Source organism: Ahaetulla prasina, chromosome 8, assembly GCF_028640845.1.
Source record: "Ahaetulla prasina isolate Xishuangbanna chromosome 8, ASM2864084v1, whole genome shotgun sequence".
Taxonomy (NCBI): Eukaryota; Metazoa; Chordata; class Lepidosauria; order Squamata; family Colubridae; genus Ahaetulla; species Ahaetulla prasina.
The window spans coordinates 29,380,976-29,398,187 of NC_080546.1; the positions used below are offsets into that span (position 1 = coordinate 29,380,976).

General features: G+C 38.4%; 1 protein-coding gene across 1 annotated transcript; it reads left to right on the plus strand.

The window, feature by feature from the left end:
• Window positions 1-109: 109 nt before the first annotated feature.
• Window positions 110-16,741, plus strand: RRH (retinal pigment epithelium-derived rhodopsin homolog). The gene is made up of 8 exons (XM_058193252.1): window positions 110-616; window positions 3,227-3,375; window positions 5,893-6,083; window positions 8,469-8,568; window positions 10,453-10,606; window positions 11,735-11,903; window positions 15,052-15,230; window positions 16,609-16,741. Exons 2-8 carry the CDS (start codon window positions 3,291-3,293, stop codon window positions 16,706-16,708), a joined length of 978 nt encoding a protein of 325 aa, XP_058049235.1. The 5' UTR covers window positions 110-616; window positions 3,227-3,290; the 3' UTR covers window positions 16,709-16,741.
• The last annotated feature ends 471 nt before the right edge of the window (window positions 16,742-17,212 follow it).

A 17,212-nucleotide genomic window follows, 5' to 3' on the forward strand; every position in this document is an offset into this window, starting at 1 on the left:
CTGAATGAAGCAACAGATGTCCTTTCTGTGAAAGGAGGAAAAATAATGCATATGCATTAATTGTCCCTAGTTTGATAGCTTTCAATTGTGCTACCCTATGAATAGTAATTATTGTAGGGATAGTCTTACAAATTGATTTATTGGAGTAGTAATTTAAAGAAAGTTGTACATATTTACTCAATAACTCCCACAATGTTCAGCAAGGGTTCATTAGGATCTAGCAGAATGCTTTGAAATATAGTCTTACCATCTTTTTCCCCCAGTAAAAATGTCAACAATTACCGTAATCTTTTTACAGTGCATTGGTCAGACTGCAGCTTGGACTTGCCCAAAGCCAAGACCTCTAAAAGCTGCTTAAAATATTTTCTCTTACAATTTCCATGTCTTGTTCATTGACACACAAACATGTTTTACGCTGGCCTCGCTACAAAAGAAGAAAAATATAGGCATATGAAACAGGACAAAAAGACAAATTGCCCTGGCATGGATTTTATAAGAAGAATGCTTCTGAACTGAGTTTCTATAATATTCTGTATGAGACAGAAGAGTAAAAGGGGTGAAGAAGAAAAAAAAGAGAGAGACTCAAACATAGGAAGCCGCAAAGAGGAAAACAGTGGTATGGTATAGGTTAAGTGTTGTTAGTTCCATCATTGGTTAGTAGAAGAATGCAAGCATTTTTTCCAAAAAGCAACTGGACTGTCTTGTGTTTTTTTTTTTCTTGGAAGACATTTTGTTTCTCATCCAAAAGGCTTGGATTAATAAGCAAAACGTTTTTAAAGAAAAAAAAAACCCAAGAAAGCTTTTTTGAAAAAGCATCACCTGGATGACAGAATCTCCATAGACAATGCAGGCACTTCCTCTACAACTTAATGTTCAACACAAGAAATGACAGGATAATAGTGTATTTGAATTTGGGGTATGCAGTTTTGGAAGAAATATCCATCTGGCTCAGTTCAAAGCCTGGAGAAAGGCACTGGAAACATGGAGGCTGATTGGAAAGATGGTTTAATGATGAAGCAGAACCACATGGGTTCTGGGCAGCTGACCACACAGAGTTGAGACTAAGGGGTTTTTATACCTTCTCTTGGGCTTTGAACTTGAGCTTCCTATTCCTGCGCGAGAATATGTATTCTGTTGGCTGTTGCCAGACTCCCATGGAGCCCAGGTGTCAGTTTGTCTAAGCTACGTTTGGTTGAAGTTTGGGCTGCTGTGAGATGATGCAATGAAGAGGCTTGTGTTCTGAAAGGGTGTTGGGCAATTCCTATTATGTCTTAATGGCTTTCCTCCTGTTTTGGATCTTGAGTGAGGTCTAATCCTGCCTTCGTTCAGACCTTTGAACGCTAAAGATCCTGCAATATGATGGGGATAACACAAAGACCAAAAGAAATGTTATTGGGTAGGAAGTATTTTATCTTATGATTTTTGATTCAACTCCCAGGAGTTCCTCAGCCAGTTTTGCTGGCTGAGGGACTCTGGGAGTTGAAGTCCAAAAGTCTTAAAGGGACCAAGTTTGGACACCCCTGTCATAGAGGAAAGTCCATCAAACCCTACAGGTTATGATGGAATGTTGGTTTAGTCATAGAGATAAGGAGTTATATACCATATTTTTCAGAGTATAAGATGAACCAGAGTGTAAGATGCATCTTAGTTTTTGGGGAGGAAAATAAGAAAAAGGCTGATTGGTGGGTGGATTGGTCTCCCAGAATACTCCCAATCAGCTGTTCCCAGAGGTGAATTTTAGCAACAGGTTCCTTGGTTGTGAGCTCTGTGCCTTGCTTTTTTTGTGTATGTGTGCTTTTTTTTTCTGCCTCTGAAATTTCTGGAACTCTGCTTCAGAAAAAAACCTTTTTCCCTGCCTCTGCAAGCCTCCGGAACAGCTTCAGAAAAAAAGCCTCTGAAGCTCTGTTTGGGGGCTTCTTTTCTGAAGCTTTGTTTCTGATGTTTTTTTCAGCCTCTAAAACTTCTGTTTGAGAAGCTGGGTGGGGCTACATTCGGAGTATAAGATGCACCCAGATTTTCACCCTCTTTTTTGGGGGGAAAAGGTGCGTCTTATACACTGAAAAATACAGTAGTTTTCATTTCCTGCTTGTTGGAAACAAAACAGATGGCTGTGTACTATGGCAAGGCTGCTCTTAACCCTTCCTTCCTTCCTTCCTTCCTTCCTTCCTTCCTTCCTTCCTTCCTTCCTTCCTTCCTTCCTTCCTTCCTTCCTTCCTTCCTTCCTTCCTTCTCCCTCCCTTCCTTTCTTTTTTCTGCTCCTCTCACAAATAAGGTGATTATGGATAGCTTGCAGATAGTAAAAAATAAATATAGGAACAACTACAATTTTAGATATATAAACATTTGAACGGACAGCATTGCACAAGGCCTTCATTCTTAAAGCAGCTTCAGAGAATGCTCTTCAATTATCTCTACAGCTTCTGAAAACTGCCTGAAAGCACAAATTGGTTTTTGTATTACTTCCAGAGACCTCTTGAGAGCGTATCATTTTCACACGACCTTGGCAACTTCCAAAAATCATGCGAAAAGGGTGTGCTTTTGAGAATAGCTGTTGGGTATTGGTGAATGCTGCTTTGTCACCTACATGTCATGTCACCCTTGAAATGCTTTTCATAGTTTCGCCATCACTGGCTTAGCATGTTGCATAAGTACAAAGTCAATAATAACATCTGCTATCAACTGGCTTGATTCATAATCCAAATGTCTGATTCACGATCCAAATTTATGTATGCCAGTTTACAGCAGATGTGTTAGAAATATTTCAAGGTAGACTTCCAGTTTGCAGTGTGCATCTGCAATCAGTTCCTTGCAAACAGACTAATAATAATAATAATAATAACAATAACAATAATAATAATGACAACAACAACAATACATTTTTGACAGAAACTGAGTTTATTTTGCTTCATGACTTGCTGAAAGAAAAGTGCTGAAAGAATTACGTTAATAAAACCCTGAAGACTGAAGTTCAAAATCTGGGTTCTCTGAAAATAGTAAATCTCTTGCCACAAGACACAAAAATCTTACTGAAAATAAAAGCAGCTCTATATTGTTCTTTGTTTGACCTAACAAGCTTTTTCCTTCCAAAGGAAGGAAAGGCTAGGAATGTAAGCCCCTTAATCAGAATCCTGTTAGGAGCCTTTGAAGCGAGCAGGACATTTGTAAGAAATTTTAGAAGATAACAATTCATCTTAAAAGGACTGCATAAGTTTCTTCTTTCTTTCAGAGTTTAGCTCTTGACGTTTCTTCCTAGTTTTCTTTGCTGTGCCACATTTTGGAATTACCCTATTATGACTGTGGAAAGTAGCAGTGAGCTTCCATCAGCCTTTTCCCAGAAGGAACACAACATTATCGCAGCATACTTGATTGCAGCAGGTATGGACAGTGAATGTATTTGATTAATAAAGTATTGAGGCACCTTAATAAAATCACTTCATTTTTTTTCAGCTTTAATTAAACTTAAGCAAAGAAATGTGAAGTGTTGAAAATGGATTGCTATTTTTTGGAATTGAAGGCAAAAGGTACTTCAGAATACCCAGGGATATGCAAATAGCCTCTATGTGCAGCTTTTTAAAGCAAGTATTTTTTTTTCATGATAGAATTGCTTTAAGGCAGCAGTCCTCAACCTTTTGGGCACTAGGAATTGGTTCTGCAGAGAACAGTTTTTCTGCAGACTGGAGGGGGTGAGGCATGGTTTCACGTATTGCCTGCACCCTGCGGATGGGTCTTTGCTTGTTTGCACAGCCTGGTTGCTGGCATGCCACGAACTGAGGGTTGGGGACAGGTGGGCTCCTTGGGGTTCGGCAGGATTCAGGTGTTCCTCTAGCCAAGGATCACCGGGGTTCAGCAAACCCCCAAATGCCACCCCTGGTTGGTCCCTCCTACCCCACTCCTCCTCTCCCAGGAGTCTTCACGCGGCCCATTCATCTTTCCAGGTAAGTGCAGGGGCCACATGGACAGTCTGGGAGGACAAAAAATGGGCCTCCTGCAGGCCCGGAAATGGGCCTGTTTCCAGCCTCCAGAGGGGCTCCGGAGCCTGAGGGAAGCAGTTTTTGCCCTCCCAGAGGCTCAAGGAAAGCCTCTGGCACCTGGGGACTTGGCCACGCCCACCATGGCTACACCCACCCAGCAACAGGGCAGCAAACCCATTGCTAAAGGATCTGAAGCCCACCCCTGGTTGGGGAACCCTGCTTTAAGGCATTCCAGACAAATTCTACTTTTGCTCCCTAATACAGTCTGAAGACCTGTTTTTGCTTTCAAATTAAAATTTCTTCACACTCTAATCTTTATAAGTCTTCTATAGTCACTTGGAATCTGGGCAGGGTAGTACTTCAGTGATGGAAAAACCTGTTTTGCATGCAAAAGAACTAAGCTTGTATTCATGGCAGCTCTGAACAAGGGGCTGGAATTCCCCTGCTTATGTTATTACCTGCAAGTAAGATAATATTCGACACTTTGTAAAGTAACTTCCTGACTTCTAATTTAAATCCATTTAGCTAGATGTTGGCATAGTTGAGTTCACTAGAACTTGCTTTGATGTAGACAAACCTAATATTCCACTAAATGAAATATATCAAGTAAGGTCAATATGTAAAAGAAGAAAATGCTGCATATGTTTGAGATTAATAAAATGTTGAGGATGGGAGCTTTTTCCCCTCAGAGAAACAAATTCAAAGAATAAATAGTAAGATTGTTGGCTTTCAGTCTTAGGTATCTAATTCCCTTCTTCCTGTCAAAATGCATCTTATTCATTAGCCACATTTGCAGAACTGATTGTTTTGTAGACTATCATATTTTAAGCTAATAAATTGTGCAAACCTAATTCTTGTAGTTAGTTTATGATGCACTTAGTGTGAACCCATAAAATTGGGATGACTAAATTAATGCTGTAAACACAACCTGTCTGATTTGTATTGTATTCTCCCATATTGTGGTTTTGTGGTGTGATGGTGGTAGAAATAAAATTCTACTCTGTTTTTTGAGATGATATCAATAAAATTTGTATTAAGCAACTAGTGAGTAGTAACATTGTATTTGTTAACAATAGCTTGCTTTTTTATTTTCATGATGGGATCACAGAATATAAAGGGGTATTATATTGTCTAGTCTAGTGGTTCTCAACTTGAGCATTTTTAAGATATGTGGATTTCAACTTCTAGAATTCCCCAGCAAATGTGTAATGGATTTCTGCCCATAAATTATGTTCAGTATTTTTTATTGATTTTTACCATCTAAAAGGGGCTGGTGATGAAATACCTAATTAACTCCGTACCTGCTTTACTTAAGCTCAAGCATGATGTAATATAAACTCTAATTGGATTGGTTCACATATCAATGTAATTGATATAACATCCATTACAATTAAAAATCATAATTGTTGGGTTCATGAAACATCGCCAAGTCAAAGCCAAATAAATTGCCCTATGGATGCATTATGAGTTTAGTATTGTGTGTGAATTTAGCCTGTTTTTAATTATTGGTAACTTTGAGACAGTTTTGACTCTAGGTGACTACCTGGATTAGTCCCTGCAGTTTTCTTGGCAAGGTTTTTCAGAAATGGTTTGTCATTGCTTTTTTCCTAAGGTTGAAATGAGGTCACTCAGCTGGCTTTATGCCTAAGAAAGGACTAAAACTCACAGTGTCATTCTGTAGAACTGCTTAGAGAGGGCTATGAAGCACTGTGAAGCAGTATATAAGTCTCAGCGCTATTGCTATTATGCCAACCTGGCACAAAACTAATATTTAATTAAGTTTTTTAAAAGGATGATGATGATATGATGATGATGATGATGATTTTAGTCTCTTTGTAAATACTGTAGTATGAAATTCAGATTGGGTCTACTAAGGCTAAAATTTCCAAAATTTACTCCCTGTTTTTTTATCTTTTGACAGGAGTCATAAGTCTTCTCAGTAATATTGTTGTTTTAAGCATCTTCATTAAATTTAAGGAACTTCGAACACCAAGCAATACTATTATTATTCACCTGGCTTTTACGGATATTGGAGTGAGTAGTATTGGCTATCCCATGTCTGCGGCTTCAGATCTGCATGGAAGCTGGAAATTTGGCTACCTGGGTTGCCAGGTACTTGAGTATTAAAACAAAGGATTATATTACACATATTGTATGTAGCCCTGTTCAAATCAGTGTTCAGAAACAAACAAAACAGACTGTGTTAAATGTTTCTACAAGTTCTTTTTAGCATGAAGAGTTGAATCACACATCTCTTTCCACTAGTGCATTTGTGGCAAAAACACATTTCTGTGAATTACTATTAAATATCTGTGTGCTTTGGTGCTAGAAAGAAATCATTACCAAAAGACAAGCAAATCCAAAGAAAAGATTAAATTGTTGAAAATGTATTTCTTGGTTCATAAAGTAAATAGACAAAATCTTTTCATAAAAAGAATTATTTAGGTGAACTTACAAATTATATTATTAATTAGAACTTATATTAATTTACTTGAGTGGTTGGTTTTTTTTTTTGAAAGAGAGATACATACAGAAGCAGATAGTATTTCATCTTCTGGGAAGAGAGAATTGTCTGTTAATATAACACAACAAGCACCTTGCATACCACCTGACTGTTGAGTTCTTGGCATCTTCTCTTAAAAGAACTGACTAATGGGAAATATCAAATCAAAAAAACAAAACTAGATGGAATAACTATCTAACTTGAATCACAATTGTCTCCTGCTTTAGAAGAATCAATTAATATACTGGATCCCAACAAATATGTGTCGACATTCCACTTTGATTAAAATTTAAAAAGTCTTGAACTAGGAATATAGAATTATTATTTTTTTTAAAATAGCATTGTTATTAGTTCTATTTCTACAATACTTTATCCCAGAGATATTGCTGGTTGGGAACTCTTGAAGTTACAGTCTCAACACATTCACCAAGTTTCAGGAAGTGATCTTATTTTTTCATATGTTATAAACTTGTTACTATTTCGCTTTCAAAAGTCTACCCAAACTTCTTTTCTAGTAGCTGAAAATGAGTGTGCAAAGTAGAATATAAAATGTATCACATTTGCCACTAGATGGCTGTGTTGAGTAGCACAATAAAAAGTCTTGTTTACTAGGGAGTTGATTGTGACAACCTCATGGAGAAACAGCATGATTTAAAGGCAGAATATATGATTTGTATTCCAATGGTCATGAATGCAAACCCAGTAGCTGCTGTTAAAAGGATGTGGGCTTAGATTATAGGAAAGGCCTCTTCTGAACTATTGTTGACAATAAGAACTGGGAAAGCTGAGGTCTACATGATCTCTTAGGCTACCCAATGAACAAGAAGTCCTGTCTCATTGTCTGGAGACTGCATGGATCTGGATAGAGAAACAGACTCATGATTCTATCCTGCCAAACAGTTGTGGACTTTTGCCTCCCCTCTCCCAATCTTTTGCCAATCTATCTTTAGTCTAAGATGGGATTGTAGTCTTTACTTCAAAACTGGTACACAATTTGTGCATCACCTTGGGCTTCCAGATCATGCTTGAAGAGTGGGTGGCAGCTTTGGCTAACAAGATCTTTGCCCAGTTACATCTGGTGCATCAATTCTGCTCATTTGTAGATTGTGAGGTCCTTCTAATGCTTGAACTATTGCAATGTGTTATTACAATCCTGCGAGTCCCTTGGACTGCAAGGTGATCAAACCGGTTAGTCCTAGAGGAGATCAACCCTGACTGCTCTTTAGAAAGCCAGATCCTGAAGATGAAACTCAAATACTTCGGTCACCTAAAGAGAAGGAAGGACTCACTGGAGAAGAGCCTAATGCTGGGAAAGATTGAGGGCAAAAGAAGAAGGGGACGACATAGAATGAGGTGGCTGGATGGAGTCACTGAAGCAGTAGGTGTGTGAGCTTAAATGGACTCCAGAGGGTGGTAGAGGACAGGAAGGCCTGGAGGAAGGTTGTCCATAGAGTTACGATGGATCGGACACGACTTTGCAACTAACAACAACAACAACAAATGTGTTGTACATAGACAACCCATGAAGACCATTTGGAAGCTACATCAGATCCTAAATCCAGCAACCACAGCAATTTTGGGCATGCTTTAGTATGCCAACATGACACCAGTTCTATAAAGATTACACTGGCTGCCAGTGAGCTCCTGTTTGCAATTCCAGATGCTGATTATTATCATCTATACTATAGAGTCCTTCATAGCATAGGGTCAGGTTGCCTGAGGGACTGCCTATCTCCCATGTTTTTTGTCTATCCAGTAAGATCAGACAAAGTTATGTATTTTGGGTCCAATTGATTAAGCAGTGCTATCTATCAGAATCCAGAAAGCGTGCCTTCTTTGTTGACTCTGTAAACTGCTTAGAGAGGGCTGTAAAGCACTGTAAAGCGCTAAGTGCTATTGCTATTGCTAATAATAAAAGAAAAGCCTAAGACCTTTGAAAGCAAACAATATTATTTTAAAACATTTTAAACCATGTATTCTTTCTTAAATTCTAGATTTATGCTGCCTTAAATATCTTCTTTGGAATGGCAAGCATTGGTTTGCTTACTGTTGTTGCCATAGATCGTTACTTGACCATCTGCAAGCCTCAAATAGGTATGATGCTCAGAATTCTGCAATAAAGGCATACCATTTTTCAGAATAGATTTTTTTTGTTTTGTTTGTGATTTGTTTTGTGGGAAATCCCACATTTTGTACTCTATGTTATTTGAATTTTGCATACAGAGTTGTTCAGTTTTTTCGTAAAGTATAAATCTCCTTCATATTGAGTTTGACTCTTGCTGAATTTCATATCAATTTTTTTGACAATACTATTGAAATGGTTTCCCAGTACTTTTTTCAGAATGTTTTTTTGTCTGCTTATGTTTACTTGCATTATCTGTTGCTTGTAGATAACAGAAGCATTTGTGGAAACAAAACCTGTTAAAAAACCTGCCCTTTTAAAAGTATACTTGGTTAATTTGGCTCTTGTATTTTGGAGGATTACATATCAAAACCTACCTCTGTTTTCAATTGAAAGATAATAAGGTTACTTTTTTAAATTTATATTTCCTATTTCTTAACCACCCACACTCTTAATTGTGTAAATGACTGAAGATAGAGCAAGAAGGTTAGAGTGTATATCAGATTGGAAGTGTCAGCAGATAAACAAGTATGGAATTGAGATCTCATCTCTAGTTTTATAGAGTAAGAACTGACTAGGGAATCTGGTTCTGTAAATACCAAAGTGCCTGAAAATATCTCAATACTGAATTGCCAAGATGCCTGAAGCACATGACCTAAATTCTTTTATCAATGGGAAGCTCTGATAATATGCTTCACACCATTAAGAAGCCAAGCACTGTAATCTTTGTGGCATTTTGAAAGATTAAAATGATGCATGAGGGCAGCCAGCTGATACGTTTGGAAGCAGGCTCACCTTTTCAGCAAGAAATAAAGGTTGAAGAAGACATGTCCTGCACAGGCAGAGATTAGCTGGGAATATATTTATCCGTTTAACTTTTCATAAATATAGGTTTTGTAAATGCTAAGCAAAGTGTAACCGTTGCAATCATATTGTGAGAGTGCCTATTATGAATGGGTCAAATCAGGGGTGGTATTCACTTACCTTAGTTACCAGTTCGCAAATGTGAGCGCACGCACATGCGCAGAGCATCAAAAACGGGACATGATGACGTCCGGGTGGGTGGATGGAACCTCCCATCGCTACCGGTTCATGCAAACCGGATAGAACCGACTAAATACCACCACTGAGTCAAATGCATCAAAAAAAATTGGGCATCTGTAGTTTATGAATGACTGGAATCAGACTGTAAAGCTTAAGGGGTCTGAGTTGTACGATTGTTTTGTTCTGATGTCCCCTTTTTAGTTTAGGCATATGATGAAGCAATTTTTGCTAGTTACATCCTAGTCTAGTCAATGTTTAGTTGGAAGACTATCCAGCAATTCTTTATTAAGTATAGCATAATGAAAATACATTAATTTTAATATTGAAGGCACAGTTATGGGTTAGGAAAGCTTTTGTTTATTTTGTTATCCCTAGACATGATGGGCTGCAACTACTCTAACATCAAGTTAACAAATGGATATGACTATTATTATTTTTTAATTTAAACTATCTGGAAGGCACCAAGTTGAAAAAAGATTCAGGTTATAGTTAAGGAAATGTTCTCAGCAACTTTCTCATTTTTTAAATTAATGTTTGTAAATGTGTGCATATGAACATATATATCGTATATCCTATCATATCATCTTTATGTACACAAAGAATATGTAATTTTCAATGAGGGAAGTTGGCTGCTTACTGTATATCCATTGTATGGATATGAACATGAATTTAATATTGATATGAATAATCATTACATTTGAGTTGTGGATTTATAAAATTTTGATTGTAACTTTTGTATTCTTTGGTTTCGAATAGAAAGGTACAAATGATAGGAAAGAATAAATAGTGGTGATGTTTTGGTTTGCCAACAGGTAACAGATTAACCACTCACAACTATATTGCCCTGATTTTTGCTGCCTGGACCAATGCAGTCTTTTGGGCCTCCATGCCCGTGATAGGATGGGCAAGCTATGCTCCAGATCCAACTGGAGCTACCTGTACCATAAACTGGAGAGAAAATGACACGTATGTTATTTTTATGGTAAAGTAGAACGTTCACGATGATAATTTTGCGCTATTAGAATCTCACCGATGCCTTAAAACTTTAAAAATTTGAACAAGCATCAAACAATTTGGAAGGGAACAACCGTCTTGTAAATCACTAAGAAAGAAAATTTTGTCTACCATGTTTAAATCTGATACATCCAGGACACCATTCAATCTGGCTCCATTTATTGTTTTCTGATGAATAATTAATGACATTGTTGTACTTATTTTAGTATTAACCTTTTCATTTATGTCTTGAAAAGAATATTTACATAGGCTGGAAACAAAGGCCAACATAATACGCCTAAGTCTTGTCAAGACTCAATGGAAAGGGTTAGGGTTAGGGTTAGAGTTAGGGTTGGATAAGCAGAAGCAATTAAAAAAACCATAGGGTTCTCTCAGAGGCTGCCACAAAGAAGAGGGAGTTAAGCTATTCTCCAAAGCACCTGAGGGCAGGACAAGAAGCAAAGGGCGGAAATTAATCAAGGAGAGAAACAACTTAGAACTAAGGAGAAATTTCCTGACAGAACAATTAATCAGTGGAACAACTTGCCTCCAGAAGTTGTGAATGCTCCAACACTGGAAGTTTTTAAGAAGAGATTGGACAACCATTTGTCTGTAGTGTTTCCTGCCAGAGCAGGGGGTTGGACTAGAAGACCTCTAAGGTCCCTTCCAACTCTGTTATTCTATTCTATTCTAACAGGTGTGAACTTTTGGGTAGACCTTGCTTTCAAAGACAGTTGTGTTAGACATGGATGTAGGCTTAGCAGGGGCAAATATAGCAGTGTCAAATGATATAAGATAGAGCTTGCATTGTGATCTCACAATGCATGCTTCATTAATTTGGAGTAATTGTGGCTAGGAACGGACACTTCTGAATCTTGCATATATTTACCTGGGAGCAAGCTGAAAAATAGAATTTCTATAGAATGAGTACTGGATTATTACCTAAACCACTCCAACAAATAGCTAGGTTTAGAATAATAACTATCAACCAATTCAGCTATTTAAGTTCCATGTAATTTTACAATACCCTCAAGTAATTGTGGTAATACTATCAATAAAGAAAGGTTTTTCAGTTATCTGTTTGATCTTTTTCACTTTCAGATCCTTTGTTTCTTACACTATGTCAGTAATTGCTGTTAATTTTGTCGTCCCCTTATCCATCATGTTTTACTGTTACTACAATATTTCTCAAACTTTAAAGCGATATGCCAGGAACACTTATATAGAAAGCATCGAAGTAGATTGGTCAGATCAAGTTGATGTTACAAAGGTAAGGTGACAATACGTGAGAATACCTTTTTCTTCTTTCAAAATTATCCTACGTATGATACCAAGAAAAATAAGCAGTACAGCTTAGATCAGTGATGGCTAACCTTTTTGCCATCGTGTGCCGGGGGGGCGGGCAGGGAGGGTCACACATGCACGTGGCCATACTCATAATTCTATGCTCCCTGCATGACCCCCCCCACTCCCCTTGCTCCTGGCACGCGATGGCCTGGTAGGCTCGTTTTTCTCTCTCACCAACGGGTGGAGAAGGACGAAAACGGCCTTTTCCACCCCCTGGAGGCCCTCCGGAGGCCAGAAACTGCCCATTTGCCAACTTCCAGTGGAACCTCTGGGGGTATGGGGAAGGCCGTTTTTGTCCTCCCCAGACTCCTAGAGAGGCTCTGGAGGCTGGGGACAGCAAAAACGGTCTTCCAGTCCCACTGGAATTTGGCAAACGGGCCGTTTCTGGCCTCCAGAGGGGTTGGGGAAGGTCGTTTTCACCCTCCCCAGACTCCTACAGAGACTCTGGAGGCTGGGGACAGCAAAAAATGGGCCTTTCCCACCACCCCTCGAGGCCCTCCAGAGGCAGGAAACAGCTTGTTTCCCTACTTCTGGTGACCTCAGCTCCGGCCAGCTGAGCTAGCGTGCCCACTGATATGGCTATGCATGCCACCTGTGGCATGTGTGCCATAGGTTCGCCAACACGGGCTTAGAATACTTCATGTTCTTTCTTTTTCTCTCTCTCCCTCTCTCCCTCCCTCTCTTTCTCTCCCTAACCCTCCCTCTCCCTCTCTGTCTCTCTTCCTCTTTCAAGGGAAATCAGACAAAAAAAAGTTAATACTGCTTTAGGTAAGAAATATAAACATTATCCATGGAGATCATTTGCTCTTGATTCTCATGCTTTTCTATCTCATACTGTACCTTCTTTGTATTATAAATTCTTCTCATTACCCTATTTTTCCTTTATTGCCTGTGATGTGGCTTACATGAGACGTACAACATTTATATGTAACACTGTTACGTTCACACCAAACATGTATGCGTATATGTATGTATTAAGGAGAGGAAACCAGGTTTTAGATAAGAAAGATAGCCTGAGTCTACTATACTTAGCATATCCAATAACTGAAAACTTTATGAACAGTATTTTAGGTCTATTATTTATTTGTTAAATTTATTTGCCACCTATCTCTCCATGGGGCTACTCTAGGCAGCTTACAACAATAAAATGGAAGAAATGAAAACGAGTGTAAACTGAACAGAAATAAAATAATAGAACAATTAAACAATGAAAAAGAATACAACATCAGTATGATAACAAAAAGATGGACAAGTAGAGAGCAAAGCAGGGGAGGTGGAATATGCCATCAGTGTGGCAGCTCCCACTAGTGTGGAATCACCCCATCTGGTCCCTAGCCCAACCAGAGAGCCAGGTCTTCAGGCTGTTGTGGAAGGACAGGAAGATGGGGCAGATGTTACTTTAGAGCAGGGGTGTCAAACTCAAGGCCCGCGGGCCAGGACTTGCCCTCAAGGTGCTTAGATTTGACCAGCAGGGCTGCCCTGGAAACAGCAAATGACCAGCCCATGGTTCTTCTGCCAGCGAAAATGCAGCTCGGGAGGGCTGCACATAGCCTCCCAGGCTCTGTTTTTGGCCATAATGATCTCTTGCAGCTCTCTGCCAGTGAAAACAGAACCCGGGGGGGCTGCATGCAGCCCCCTCTGTTTTTGCTGGCAGAGGGCTGCAGCAGACTGATGTGGCTGAAAACGGGGCTCAGGAGCCCGTTTTCATTGGCAGAGCACTTGGGACACCCCTGCTCCCCAAACACAACCCTGATGCATAAGATATTGCAAAGAGCGGATGCTGCTAAATAGATACTAAATATGCTCTGGTTCAGGTGAACCAGTAGTAAAAAAAAATCTACCAGTTCAGGTGAACTGGTAGTTAAAAAAAGCTACTAGTTCCTCTGAACCAGTATTTCCAACAATCAGCTGTGCCATGTGGTTTAGCTGTACGAGAAAGCAGGATTTCCTGATTTCTAGCAAAGCTAAATCGTGCACCACAGCTGATCCCTCCTCGCTGTTCTACTTACCTTCCCAAGCCTCCATTTGGTGTGCAGTGTGTATGTGCGGCCAGTAAATCGGTAGCAAACCGATTCGGACTTCACCACTGGGTGAAATTTCACTTCATGCAAGTGAAAAGAAAAAAATTCCAAAGATATTGAGGCAATACCAATTTGCAGAGCCACTTGTGCTTCAGTTTGTTGAGTTTTGGTTTACAATTTATTGCAAAACCAGCATATAATACAGCCACCCAGAGTTATTTTGGATAGTGAGAGGGGTGGCTAAATCAATCAGTCAGTCAATCAGTCATCAATCAATCAATCACAAAAGCCAGTGAAGGGGAACAGGCTTAAACAAATTGGCATTTAATTTAAAGTCTCAGATAAGAAACGTCAAGCAATACCATTTAAGCATAAAACATAGGCTTCAGAGCAGGGCATTTAGAAAGTTTTATGTATAGATTGCAAGGAATTAAAATTGTAGAATTTAATACTAAATTCTATACTTAAAAAGACATTTGCTTGGGCAGAGGAAAAACTGGAAAAAGGGATTGAAAGTTTATTTTTCCCACACTTGCATGAAGAAACAGTTCAGGGCCAGACAGAACATTTCTGAGCAGCTGTCCAGGTATGATACTTGGGAAGAAAAAAAGAATGGATTTGGCTACAGGATTGAGTAGCAATAAGACCAAAGCAGCTAGAGAGAATGAAAGAGAGGGAGGGAGAGAAAGAGGGAGGGAGGGAGGGAGAGAATCTTGTGGGCAATGATTTGTATGATTTTATAGCAGAACTAGCTCCTCCCTGTCCACCCGCATTGTTCCACTGAGAAATGATGGCTGCAATTTTTGTGTGTCCTAGGATAACATTGGAATTACTTAAGTCAAAGCTTGTGTAACCCGAGGTTGCCTGCAGATTGAGATATGAGCCATATGGCAATTTTCTACAACGTACATTCTTAATCAGCACAGATTATCTGGAAGATGTAGGGAAAAAAATGACTAGGCACAACACAGGTTTGAGGAAGAAACCAAATAGATGCTTAAGACAGACTTAACAAAAATATTAAGGAGTTGCAACATTTTTTTTTAACAGATGTCTGTTGTTATGATTTTGATGTTTTTGTTGGCTTGGTCTCCATATTCTATTGTGTGTTTATGGTCTGCATTTGGAAACCCAGAAAAAATTCCCCCCACGATGGCAATCATTGCCCCACTGTTTGCAAAGTCATCTACCTTCTATAATCCCTGCATTTATGTGATCGCAAACAAAAAGTAAGTGGCTCTATTGCAGGATGGGGTGGGCATGGATGGAGGAGGGAGACATCAGTTTTATGTAGTCCTGAAGAATGCAATATTTTTAAAGATAAGGAAGCCACTGTGGTTAGAAAGTTTGAACTGGAGTAGGACTTCTTTGTAACTATTTGGTATTAAAATGGAATTTTATCATTGCTACAATTTTATTGTGTATTGATTATAATTTTGCATTTATCTCACAACTTAAAATCCCATTTCCTACAGCACCATACACTATGTACACTGCAGGGGTCAAATGCTACTGGTTCAGACCGGTTCACCTGAACCTGTAGTAATAAAAGCTATCAGTTCGGGCGAACCAGTAGTAAAAAAATGCTACCAGTTCGGATGAACCAGTATTTCTGACAATCGGCTGTGCCGTGTGATTTAAATTTGCTAGTAAGTAGGAAATCCATCTTTCTAGAGAATCTAAATTGCACGGCACAGCTGTTCCCCCCCTCGCGCATGCGCATGCAGCAAACCGGTAGCAGACTTCGTACCATTTCACCACTGGTACACTGAGCTTGTGATTAATATAACATTTCATGCAAATCATTAAAATGTGTTAATAAAAAGCTTATCAGCAGATTAGTTAACTATGAAAATCACACATTTTAAGTGTTCTTTGTTGATGGTGAGGATTACACATTTATAAGAGAGTTCCAAGAATTGCCATTGTTGTTGTCCATCTGCCAAGCCAGTGGCCTACTTCTGCTCTCCTTTTTTTGCCCTGCCACTTTCACACAAACTATCTCTGGTAAAAAGCAAGGGAAGAAAGTACTGGCCCACTGCTCTAGAAGTTAGTATAGATTAGAGAAAGAAGCATGAGAATAAGCAGCAACAAAGGTACAGGTATCATATTTGTAGCACAGATCTTGACAATGATCCTATGGTAGTAAAGAATTAGAGATTAGTAAAGAAAATATTGGTTTGCGCGGAAATGGATAAATTGATACTAGAATTAAAAAATAAAAGAGAGACAGAATATAATGATATATGGAATAGATTTTACCAATGGTTGGAAATGAAAAGTGGGAGTTGGAACAGGAAATAACCAGGATTTGTAGAACCAAGAATGTGATGTAATATAGGTAAATATAAATGAGTATATTGGGTAGAATAATTATATATAATTAGTAATGTATGAAGAGGATATATGTTATTTGTTTCATATTTTAGTTGTATGGTGGAGATAACGCCAGGATGGTCACATTGTGTCCAATATTTTAACAAGAAAGGAATAAAAATTATTTTAAAAAAAGAATTAGAGATTAGGCAAAAGATTTCTTCTTATGTTACCTGGATCTTCTGCTGATCTTTTTTTACCACACACTTAAAACATTTTTCCCTCTTGTAGGTTTCGAAGGGCCATCCTTGCACTAATCCAATGTCAAGTACGACAGGAGGTAACAATCAACATCTTGCCAATGCATTTATCTCAAAGTTCAATTGCATAAAGATACAGCTTTAAAGCCTATCCAACTCATCATGTTTTTTGCCTTCAAAGAAAGTTAAAACTACTTCACATGTAACTATGTATTGATGTATAATAACTTTGTCCTCTACTGATTCTATTTGACTTTTGGTTACTATATGATACTAGAATGATGCATACCCCATGTCTTTTGTTTCATATGAAACACAAGCTTCCTGGGTATCCAATTCTCTGCTTTGCTGTATATGGATAATGGTTCTATGGATTATACTATAAATAAATATATATATATATTAAATCAATTCAACATTAAGGTGATAAGAATAGTTGAACAAATAATACGTGAGTATTTTCCCCCACAGTCATTATTCAATTTTGAAATTTAAATAAAACTGTAAACTGCTTCAGTAAGAAATCCATTAAAAAGTGTAATGAAATTTTCTCTTTCTATTGCTAAAAAAAATTCAATGATCCTAGGAGAAAAAAGCATTTATTATAACTTCTATTACTGATTTGGGTTTTTTGC

Excerpts from the sequence above, each read along its gene's own strand:
- RRH (XM_058193252.1), top strand. The coding sequence starts at position 3,291 with ATGACTGTGGAAAGTAGCAGTGAGCTTCCATCAGCCTTTTCCCAGAAG. Across the intron at positions 6,084-8,468 it reads TTGGCTACCTGGGTTGCCAG|ATTTATGCTGCCTTAAATAT; the intron begins GTACTTGAGTAT and ends CTTAAATTCTAG. Across the intron at positions 8,569-10,452 it reads CATCTGCAAGCCTCAAATAG|GTAACAGATTAACCACTCAC; the intron begins GTATGATGCTCA and ends GTTTGCCAACAG.